Source organism: Chanodichthys erythropterus, chromosome 9, assembly GCF_024489055.1.
Source record: "Chanodichthys erythropterus isolate Z2021 chromosome 9, ASM2448905v1, whole genome shotgun sequence".
Lineage (NCBI taxonomy): Eukaryota > Metazoa > Chordata > Actinopteri > Cypriniformes > Xenocyprididae > Chanodichthys > Chanodichthys erythropterus.
In genome coordinates this window covers 14,368,366-14,380,467 of record NC_090229.1, presented here as the reverse complement: position 1 = coordinate 14,380,467, position 12,102 = coordinate 14,368,366, and the positions used below count along the sequence as shown (strand labels likewise).

The 12,102-nt window shown below is 36.0% G+C and overlaps 1 protein-coding gene across 1 annotated transcript; it reads right to left on the bottom strand.

The window, feature by feature from the left end:
- Positions 1-3,933: 3,933 nt before the first annotated feature.
- On the bottom strand, positions 3,934-11,379 carry sec22bb (SEC22 homolog B, vesicle trafficking protein b). Its single transcript, XM_067393625.1, has 5 exons — positions 11,189-11,379; positions 8,787-8,896; positions 8,461-8,621; positions 8,219-8,365; positions 3,934-5,652 (listed from the first exon to the last, which is right to left on the bottom strand). Exons 1-5 carry the CDS (start codon positions 11,261-11,263, stop codon positions 5,498-5,500), a joined length of 648 nt encoding a protein of 215 aa, XP_067249726.1. The 5' UTR covers positions 11,264-11,379; the 3' UTR covers positions 3,934-5,497.
- Between the last annotated feature and the right edge of the window lie 723 nt (positions 11,380-12,102).

Sequence of the window (12,102 nt, the reverse complement as noted above, 5' to 3'; positions counted from 1 at the left end):
TGCCCTAGATTCAAAAATTGAATTTACCTCGGCATAGTTAAATAACAAGAGGTCAGTACATGGAAAAGACATACACTGAGTTTCAAACTCCATTGTTTCCTCCTTCTTATATAAATCTCATTTGTTTAAAAGACCTCCGAAGAACAGGCGAATCTCAACATAACACCGACTGTTACATAACAGTCGGGGTGTACGCCCCCAATATTTGCATATGCCAGCCCATGTTCCCAACATTATGAAAGGCATTAGACAAGGGCAGAACATCTGGATCTGTGCACAGCTGAATCAACAGACTAGGTAAGCAAGCATGGACAATAGCAAAAAAAATGGCAGATGGAGCAATAATAACTGACATGATTCATGATAACATGATATTTTAGTGATATTTGTAAATTGTCTTTCTAAATGTTTCGTTAGCATGTTGCTAATGTACTGTTAAATGTGGTTAAAGTTACCATCGTTTCTTACTGTATTCACGGAGACAAGAGCTGTCGCTATTTTCATTTTTAAACACTTGCAGTCTGTATAATTCATAAAAACAACTTCATTCTTTATAAATCTCTCCAACAGTGTAGCATTAGCCGTTAGCCACGGAGCATAGCCTCAAATTCATTCAGAATCAATGTAAACATCAAAATAAACACTGTACTTATGCTGTTAGACATGCTGCATGACGAACACTTTGTAAAGATCCATTTTGAGCGTTATATTAGCTGTTTGAACTTTTTTTATGTTGTTTAAGGCAAGCGCGAGCTCTTGGGGCGTGGAGCACCAGATTTAAAGGGCCACACACCCTGAATTGGCTCATTTCTAATTATGCCCCAAAATAGGCAGTTAAAAAAATTAATTTAAAAAAAATCTATGGGGTATTTTGAGCTGAAACTTCACAGACACATTCAGACGACACCTTAGACTTATATTACATCTTTTTAAAAAAAGTTCTAGGGCAACTTTAAGTAAAAAATTACATTTTAAAACATTAAAATATTATTAAATCTTACCAGCCAAAATTTTTAGTAAGTAGTAAGTAACTAATAACTAGAATGGTATTTTGGCATGAAAGTGCAGATAACATGGTACATTTTTGTAAAAGATTCCGTTCACACAGTTGGACGTATTCCTCATAATAACATTAAGTATACAGAAAAATCTACTATAATTTTCTTTTCTCGATACTAGATTGTCTTTCCTTTTGTAATTCATCTCTTTCATTTTCCATTCCTCAGCAAAACAATTCCAGTAAGTGTGTCACTTGTTCACACATTTCACTAACTTTCCCTGCAGCCCGCTCAGAGAACAGTGTGTGTGTGTGTGTACATAATCAGTTCATGGTGCGTTTAGTACGTGTGCAGTATACACGACCCCTGATCACACCAAGTATTTTAATCCAATCTGCTCCGTTTTCACATGACTGTCACGCACCCCTGCCACCATGGCAACAGAAAAGAGAGAGACGGAAAGAAAGTAGAAAAGAGAGCAAGAGATAGGAGTGGCAAAATGTTCCCTCGCCTTCCTATCCCTCCAACTGCAACAAGTCTGGCCTTATTACAATTATTAGTTCTGAAACTGACCTCATCTGATTCTGAACTCCATCTTGAAAATGAGCGCTTGGCACTTGTCCTGCCCTGTCTGTGTCACTCGAGCAAATTTCAAGCAGTGTTGATGATCAACGGTATGCAAACACTTCCCTTGTCACACAGCTTCCCACAGTGTCAGATAAGGATCTTTTACGAAGGTGAACATGAGATACAAAAACAGATTCACCTTTTTGTCAGGTCACAAGGGCACAGAGCATTTTATCTCAAAGGGAGAATGTTTTAACCAGGTTTATAACTTTTTCAATCAATTAACTCTTGAGTTTATCAAGTATGTCTGTCTACTGGGAAGTGACATTTACTTTTAAAATAGAGCCTTACAACATGAAAAAAATTGTGTAACAAAGTCTGTAGGAGAACATAGATAAAACTGATGGTGACAGCAGGGTCGTGAACTACAAATCAGCTACATCTACTTGTGCCTGATACAAACCGAGAGTTCTTGTAAAGAACATTGCTAAAGATACAGAACTGTAAACCTCAAGGACAACTGCTGCTAAAAACGCACCTATCAAATCTACTGCAGTTTCTCATCTATCCATCCATTTCTGCAAATAAAAAAATCCAGCATAGTTCAAGGCCTGGCAGTGTTTATCAGCAGGTCAGCCTCAGCAAACTCCCACTTCCCCCTCTGCAAAGAGAAACTGAGGGGTGAAGAGTTGAGTCTGTGCTCTGTGGTTGGTGATGCACGCTACCGTGGCAGCTTCTCTTTTCGGCTGTACCCACTTCCTGCACACACGGAGACATAACGGGGTAAGAACGTCAGCATTTCGTTGTCTCTGCAAAAATGGTTAGCACCTTTTTTGCATCCAGTCTCTAAAATCCTTCGTTTTTTCGGTTTCCTTCCTACTGAAAACTTTGCACAATAACGAAAAACAATTAGCGCTCGGGCCGAGAACAGGAAGGTTTTTTTATGCTCAAAATTTTTAAACTACACTTGGGCGCACTCTGGTGGTTGTAGACATTAAAGCGAATATCACTAGAGAACGTAACATCCAGTCATCCGCGGGACGTTCGAACAGAACGCCATTTTTATTTAACACTGAAAGTATACAATAGTTTTAACTTAAAACACTACTGAAACAGTAACAAGGCACGCCGAAACTATTATACACGTTTACATGTAAACTACTTTAAAAACCAGAGCGGTGAAAGGAAAAACACAGCCCACAAATGCTTATTTTTTACATGGGGCGGGTCGCCTAATGGGGGCCGACATGATGCGATAGTGAATACTATTCCCAGATAGCACACTAATGTATCCCAGATGAATTTTAAAAGAACATCCTTTTAAATAATAAACATCCTTTAAAAAAAAAAGCAGTTCTAAACCATAAATATCTTAAAGATATTTTCTAATTGTCTATTTAACATCTGACAGGACTTTGATTTGAGATGAGGCATCACCACGGTATAGGCGTGCTATCAATTTTCAGGTTAATCCTTTACTTCCCATATCTGAAAACTTTTCCAAAAAAAAAGAAAAAAAAGGTCCTATTTCAAGGATTTTATTTATTTATTTTACTACAACTGCAATGATAACCAAGAACTATTGCTTCTGGTAGATGATAGAGGAGAACACGGTCTTCACAGGAAACCCACGCACACAAAAAAAGTGTACCTTTAATTTGTGTCTGTTTCCCCTCCTTTTCATTGGAAATACCCACTATATGACATTAAAATAACTTTAAGGATGTCATGTTAGAAATTCCCATTCCCATGAGTTTATCGGGTCATTCTTTCCAACCATAATTCTAGTAATCTAGTATGAACATGCACGTGAAATTACATGAAATGAATGGCCTGCTTTGGAAACAGAAACGAAAAAGCCAGAGGCCAATGAGACCATTTCTTTGATATGACTGACAGCTACCTTGTATTGAGACATCTACTAATCTAAAGATCAAAAAACGTAAATGCCAGAGTGAACCGTAAAACCAGGAAGAAAATCAAATATACTGTATTTAGCCTAATCCACTTGGTACATGAGCATCTGGTTGGTTATTTGGAAAGCACCTGTTGTGTGTAATCATCTGATAAAACATCTTTTTAAAAACCATTTCTAAATCATAAACATCTTAAAGATATTTTCCGAAAGTCTATTTAACATCAGACAGGAAATGGCTTTGACTACAGATGAGCAAATGCTCTAAAAATATATATCTTTCAGATTTCAAAGCACGCACATCAAATAGACGTCTCAATGATGTAGTCATGTTATCACGTTTCAGATTATTTCTTTTGCCTCTCATTTTCCTGAAAATGTTTTTAAACATCCTATTCCAGGTAACTGCAAATGGTAATGCTTCTGGTAGATGATTAATATCAGAAGTCGCCCATTGTCATAGTGGCAAGCATAACCTAAAAAAAAAAAAAAAAAACTGCATGTACCTTTCATTTGTGACTGCCCCCTTTTTCATTACTAATTATGAACAGACAATATGAGATTTAACACATATGACACATAACTTTTGTAAGGATGTCATGTTAGAAATTCCCATCCAAGCTCATCAGGTTATGCTTTCCAAACATAATTCTAAAGAACTAGTATGAACATACATGTGAAATGACACAAAATGAATGGCCTACTTTGGCAAAGAAAACCCCAAAAGCCACAGGCCAATGATACAATTTCTTTAGGTATGATTGAAAGAGTCCTTGTATTAAGACTAGTGTTTCTACTACCTGTATCTACTAGTTCAAAAATAAAGGAAAAACACATAGAAATGCCACTGTAAAACAGAAAGAAAAGCAAATAAATCTGAGTTTGGATCATTTTATTTATACTGTAGGTTTAGCGAGTTGAACAAATGCTCTTCTGATGAGCATTTTAGCCTCATCTGGTTGGTACATGGACGCTTGGTTGGTTACTGTGTGTTTAATTCTTCAATGCACGTAAAATACAGACTTGTGTAAACTCTGAAAGAAAAAGCTGTACTAGGTAACCCAGGTCAGATATCATCAACCATGCAATAGTCAGGACCTCAGATCCAGATATACTGTATGTACATGTTCTACACCGCACTGGATTACATCTGACCCAAATTGAAAAAAGTGGCAGGCCACTACTCACCCCTGACACTAGTTTCAATGATCTGGTCTGTATTGAGTAACTGGACATGACCGCAATGTCCTCACTGCAGTGCAAGCGCTGTTTGTTGGGCAACTTTTGCACCAAGAACACAATCGAAAGTTCCAAAATTGCTGTTGGGTCGTAAACAAATGTACATTTGAGGCAAGTTCAAAGTCAGACTTAATAAACCACTCCATTTCATGAGACTTTCAGAGATATGAATATCTGGTTTATATATATAGGAGACTAAATGGGCGCTCAATACAATTATAAATTCTGTGCTGATAATTAGAGGACTAAAGCTTTAATAATGCCCCCCCCAAACTCGTCTTTACATTTACTCCCCTGGCTGGGAGTCTAACGTGAGGAGTATTAAGTGGTCAGTGGAACTGATTCTATCCTCTTTCCAACCCACAATGTGCTAAAACTTCACAACTGAATTCACATCTTGTTAATGAATCATTAATTCATTGGTTTGGGATGCACTGCTGCTCTATGGTACTGTTATACAGTATATAAGAATAATTGCCATGAATGGAGGGATTTCACAAAGACAAACAGGAAAACACACTTTCATTCGCTCTCTTTCATTCATATACTCCAAGCAAGCGCAGATTAACTTCTGTGTAGTTCATAAAACAGATACCAGTGAGGATCAGGCTAGGGACTCAACGGGCTGTTAGGAGGGAAAGTGCCGGATCCGACAGTCTTTAAGAACAGGCTGTGGCTTTTAAAACACAACGTGAGCTTGTCGTCATTTGAGAATCCGTCTGCTTTTCACCTGTAACCTTCTCGAGAGCCCCTCTTCCCTCTGTATATCCGTCACACCTCACAGCCACCAGAAGCGTATGTATACGATCAGCATGATGAAGAAGACTCCACCCGCAGCTAGCTTAGCGTACGTGGAGCGAGTGTTCAGGTACTTGGCGTCGCTTCTGTATTTCTTGGACAGGCTAGACAGGTTGCTGGCTTTCGAGTCCAATGCTGAGGATAAAAACATGAAGATGTGAAGAGAAGAAATCTCAAATATACAGTACAGTACACAATTTTGCAGGTTTTATTTAGGGATTTTTAACGTTTTCAGGCAAAGGACTTCTTTAGTGGATAGAGAGATTACAGTTTAAAAATTTGGGGTCAGTAAGATTTTTTAATGTTTTTGAAATAAGTATTTTATGCTCACCAAGGCTGGACTTATTTGACTAAAAATACGGTTATTACAGTTTAAAATAACCGTTTTCTATTTTAAAATATAATTTATTCCAGTCTTCAGTTTCACATGATCATCATTCTAATATGTGACCCTGGACCACAAAACCAGTCATAAGTCGCTCAGGTATATTTGTAGCAATAGCCAACAATACGTTGTATGGGTCAAAATGATACATTTTTCTTTTACGCCAAAAACCATTAGGATATTAAGTAAAGATCATGTTACACTAAGATGTTTTGTAAATTTCCTACGGTAAATATATCAAAAATATATTTTTGTGAGTGGATATGCATTGGATTTCATCTGGACAACTGTAAAGGCGATTTTCTCAATATTTAGATTTTTTTTTGTACCCTCAGATTCCAGATATTCAGTTGTATCCTAACAAACCATACATCAATGCTTGAAACATCTCGAAAGCTTATTATCAGTTTTCAGATGATGTATAAATTTCAAGTTTTAAAAAAATGACTGGTTTTGTTTTCCAGGGTCACATATGCTAATTTGGTTCTCAGGAAACACTTTGCAAAACACTTTGCAAAAAATTTGCATTTAAACCTAAATTAGTTCCATATTAATGCATTAACATTTTTTGTTCAATTAATATATCATAATAAAGTCATTACTGCCATCAAAAACATTACAAAGGACTTGAAATATCCATTTTAATTTACATCTTAAAAATTAATAAGTGAATAAGTTAGCTGAACTTAAAGGGTTAGTTCACCCAAAAATGAAATTTATGTCATTAATGGCTCACCCTCATGTCGTTCCACACCCGTAAGACCTCCGTTCATCTTCGGAACACAGTTTAAGATATTTTAGATTTAGTCCGAGAGCTTTCTGTCCCTCCATTGAAAATGTATGTACGGTAGACTGTCCATGTCCAGAAAGGTAATAAAAACATCAAAGTAGTCCATGTGACATCAGTGGGTTAGTTAGAATTTGTTGAAGCATTGAAAATACATTTTGGTCCAAAAATAACAAAAACTACAACTATTCAGCATTGTCTTCTCTTCCGGAATCCTTTCCATTGAATTGATTCCATTGAATCCTTTAATCTGTCGGCGTTGGTAATGCACTTTTACGTCACCGTGGTTGTTTTTGGCGATTGGGACACCCGCGACATGCACACTTATGCACCATTTTAAAAAATATAGCAATACCAAAATACAAACAATGTAGAATAGCTTGAATACAGTGTGTGTCTCCCTCAGACTGTAAACGAAGCTCTGGCGCACCGGATAACACGTCAGCAGCGTCTTACATCAGCAGCGTCACTGCGGAGTCGTGAACCACACTCTGGAGCAGAAGGGGGCGGTAATACACCAATAAGCTGGATGCCAACCGCCATATAAAACAGGAAAGAAGAAGCAGCAGCGGAGTCGTGAACGCGGATTGACAACAGACCCGGAAGAGAGTACAATGCTGAATAAAGTCGTAGTTTTTGTTATTTTTGGACCAAAATGTATTTTCGATGCTTCAAAATGTTGCGGATGTCCTAATCGCCAAAAACAACCACGGCGACGTAAAAAGTGCATTACCAACACCGACAGATGAAAGGATTCAATGGAATCAGTTCAATGGAATCAGTTCAATGGAATCAGTTCAATGGAATCAGTTCAATGGAATCAGTTCAATGGAATCAGTTCAATGGAATCAGTTCAATGGAAAGGATTCTGGAAGAGAGTACAATGCTGAATAAAGTCGTAGTTTGTTATTTTTAGACCAAAATGTATTTTCGATGCTTCAAAATGTTGCGGACGTCCTTATCGTCAAAAACAACCACAATGATGTAAAAGTGCATTACCAACGCCGACAGATGAAAGGATTCAATGGAATCAGTTCAATGGAATCAATTCAATGGAATGGAAAGGATCCCGGAGGAGAGTACAATGCTGAATAAAGTCGTAGTTTTTGTTATTTTTGGACCAAAATGTATTTTCGATGCTTCAACAAATTCTAACTGACCCTCTGATGTCACATAGCCTACTTTGATGATGTTTTTATTACCTTTCTGGACATGGACAGAATACCGTACAAAATTTTCAATGGAGGGATAGAAAGCTCTCAGACTAAATCTAAAATATCTTAAACTGTGTTCCGAAGATGAACGGAGGTCTTACGGGTTTGGAACGACATGTCATTAATGACATAATTTTCATTTTTTGGGTGAACTAACCCTTTAATCTTCTTAACATTAGCTTTGGTTTAAGTAACGTTAATATTGTATTCGACATACCTCAAAAACAGATTTTACAGGTGGTTCATTTTATATGTCCTAAAAGTGAGAAGAAACAAAAAAAGAAAATGAACCAAGCCATCACAAGCATTATTTACCAGATAAGGCCTCTCCTCGCTGCAGAACTTCTTCTATGTTGGCCACCATGATTCTCTGTACATCCTGTAGCTCTGTGTTGATGTTGCTCAGGTTCCTGCGTGCTCTGCTGTCGATATATGACTTTTTGGTCTTCTGGATATATGTATCTTTGGACAAATAAAGAAAACTGAATTACAAGGCTGTCTCTTGATGGGAAGTAAATGAAACTCTGGCTATTGAGAGAGAGAATGAGGGCTATTACCGAACTCTATGAAAGAGTAGGGCCTAGAGACCGTGGGCACCTTCTTGCCATGCTGTTCATGGAACTCTGCCTGCAGATCTTCCAGATAACCGAAGGCTAGCTTTTTAGGAAACGCGGCCTCACAGAGAACCAGGTAGCAAACGCCTTTCTCTATGACATAGCTTTGAGAAGAGACACATTTTATTAGCAATGTGTTTTATATATCACATTTTTGTGTAAATCTAGAAATAAAATGTACTGTGATCTTGAAGTCAACATTTTTACCTACTTATTATGATTAAATAAGTTATCAGCTTTAGTGTAGTTTTAATATATTGTACACTTACTGAAAGGCCATTGATCCAGCCTCTAAGGTGCATCGGTTGGGACTCTGTTCATTTAGTTTGCGGAAGAGCTGTTTGGCTTGGCTCTGATATTGCTGGAGGTCTCGACCCATCTAAGGACAAAAGTGCACATTTATTAGATAATAATACACTGATACATTTGACTCAATCCTCTTCAGAGGGATTTCACAAATCCAAAGGTGAACAAACCTTTTCACTTCCCTTCATGGCAGCATGAAAGGAGGAAATGTAAAGATGTTAGACCTTAATCAACTGACTGCTGTAAAGGTAATGAAACTGCTGTGCACCTATTAGGAACATTAATACCATTTGGAGCAACTCTAGGTTTTTTTTTTTAATTTTTATTTCTTCTACCAAAGCCCAAAACTTTGTCTTGATCAAAGAGTTTTTACAGTTAAAAATGAGAAACATAGGAAATAAGCTGGTTTGCAATTTATGTAGTTTTTTAATAAAGGTTTTTTTATTTTATTTTTTTAGATTTTGCCGAACATACATAAAAAAAAAAGATACTTTACAGTATTTGTTTATATTAATTTAGAATCAGTTTATCCATAATTACAGAAGTTCAGCTGCACATGAGAATTTACAGGTCAATCAAACCAGTCAAAAACAATACTGAGAGAAAAGTGCCAAACAAATCACATACTTTTTATGTTGAAGAGGAATAGATCATTTTAATTTACACTTCTACAAGGTCATCAGCCTACATAGCTCTCTGAGTTACAGAAATATCACATACACGCAGACATAATATCATTTTACAAGGATAAATCAACCACAAAATTAAGCAGGAAAATTCATTCAAAGTCATTGTTTGCTCGTCTTCAAGTCATTCCAAACTAGGGATGATTTAAAACAATACCATTTCAAGTATACAAGACACACGTCACACTATAACAGATGCACAGATGTCATTTATCATATGAATACTCAAGAAGATGTGCAATATAGTAAGTATATGAATCATATGGTGGCATTTGGGAGCTTGAAAGCCCCTGGTCACAATACTTTAAATTGTACAAAAAAAAAAAAAAGTGCAAAATAGACAAAATATCATTTTGTGTTATGCAGAAGAAAGTTTTACAGGTTTGGAACAAGGTGAACAGAACTTTTCAGTTAATTATCCCTTTAAATACAATCATTTTAAATTGAGTTATTGAACAAATAGGGAAATTCTTAGGAATTCAATTGAATTTTTAGGGAAATGTATCAGAAACCGTTAGCTAATTTAGGGTTTATCCTAAAGTGCTTGATTATAAATATAAAAATTTATAATCAAGCAAAAAACTATTGTATATGCAATAGGGCTGCACAACGATTAATCGTGATTAATTGTTTGCAAAATAAAAGTCTGTGTTATGTAATATATGTGTGTGTTCTGTGTATAATAATTATGTATATATAAATACATGCACATACATTTATATATTTAAGAAAAAAATATTTATATGTAAAATATTTATATTTATGTTATATAAAATATATATAAATATGTATATTTATTTATACATGTATATATTTCTTAAATTTATACATGTATGTGCATGTATTTATATATACATAATTATTATACACAGAACACACACATATATTACATAACAGAATTTTATTTTGCCAACGATTAATCACGATTAATCGTTGTGCAGCCCTAATATGCAAAAAAAAAAAAAGCCAATGTTGTGATTAATGTAATAAATGTTTTTTTTTTATTATTATTGTAAATAAGGCACATTTAGTGTTTATATGGGATTTAATTATTATACTGGCTTCATAAAATATACACGGTTAATCAGACTGAAAATACAATTTAACAAATAAAGTAATTTGAAAATGAAGTCAGAAAAATACAATTATGAAATCTGTTATCGAATATTTTATGATCTTATGATGCTGTTAACTTATCTTTTGTGTTTTTAAACTATTTTTTTATTTTTTTAAAGGGTGAAATTTAGCTAGGAGGGTGAAGACAAACCAGGTGTGTGAGTTCAAATCAAGACAGAAGAGGGCGCTGTTACTGATCAAGAGCACTCAAATTATACGGTTCCATCTAATGAACCTTCTCTCTGTGACCAATTAACCTTTCAAATTGAGAATAAACGATAATAAACAAATACAATAGATAAAGATATACTACGCTGTTAGATTCCAAGTACAGCATCTCAAATTAATGTAAACACTACAAGAGATGACGAATTACTGCAATATGAGCTAATAAAGGCCAAATTAAAACAGCTCTCTGCTGTTGTGGATTAAAAATCCGGGCAACTATACACGTATAGAAGAAAACGTCAAGTTCTCAAGGCACTGCTCTTTTATATTTCACATCCACAGCACACATAGGCCTAGTGTAAATGATAATCAATGATGAATCACTGAGCTCATACCTGCTCGTCCTCCTGCATTGAAGCCGCCAGCGGCAGTCCATCCGCCAGCCGAGCGATCATTGTCAGCAGCACCATTTTGCTGTAATGTCAGATTTACACACAGCAGGTGTATGTGGAGCGTCAACAGCTGTAAAAATGTCTGTGTCTGGATTACAGCTTCACAACACTCCTCCGTACGCTGAGCTGGCCGGAAATACGTGAACATTCGGCGTGGCTGTATTATTGTCCCGCAGGGTTTTAATTTCTTTAACCCGCTATCTTTGGTTCCGCCTGTGATTGGGCATTAGATGTGCTTTTGAATGACAGAAATAAATAATTTAGATATGAGGTATTTATTTGATATTTTGTTAATAAAAAAATTAACATTTGTGTGCTTACTGTGTTTCAGTCCAACAACACAGAGATTTTAGCTTAATCTAGATCTTCATTGGAGCTTTAAAAGCAAAAATTGTGGCCCTTATTATTTCTGATTCACCGAAATATCACATCAGTTATGATAAATAAACAACTTACAGATACCAACGTCTCGATAACGGATTCACCATTTTGTTATTACTCGGTTTTGTGGTCTACACATTCATCTGGCGTATATAAAAGACAGGGAATTAATGGATAAATCTCTTTAAATCAAAACCCCAGTGGGTAATTTATGAAGTGACGACAACTGTGGAGTGGAAAAAGTATGAACGGGTTCATTTTGAGTCATACTCGTCTTTGCAGAAAATTCCTCTGCCACGGAAAAAAAAAATACTGTATCTAGCTATCTTCTAAAACAAGCTCAAAGCTAAATAACTGTAACAAATTGCAGCATTTCACATAAGGGCTCAGTCAAAAAGGGAGTCTTTTGGACAGAGGCTGAGACCCGGGAATAATGTAAATAATAATAAAAAAAATAGTCAAGAACCAGACAATCT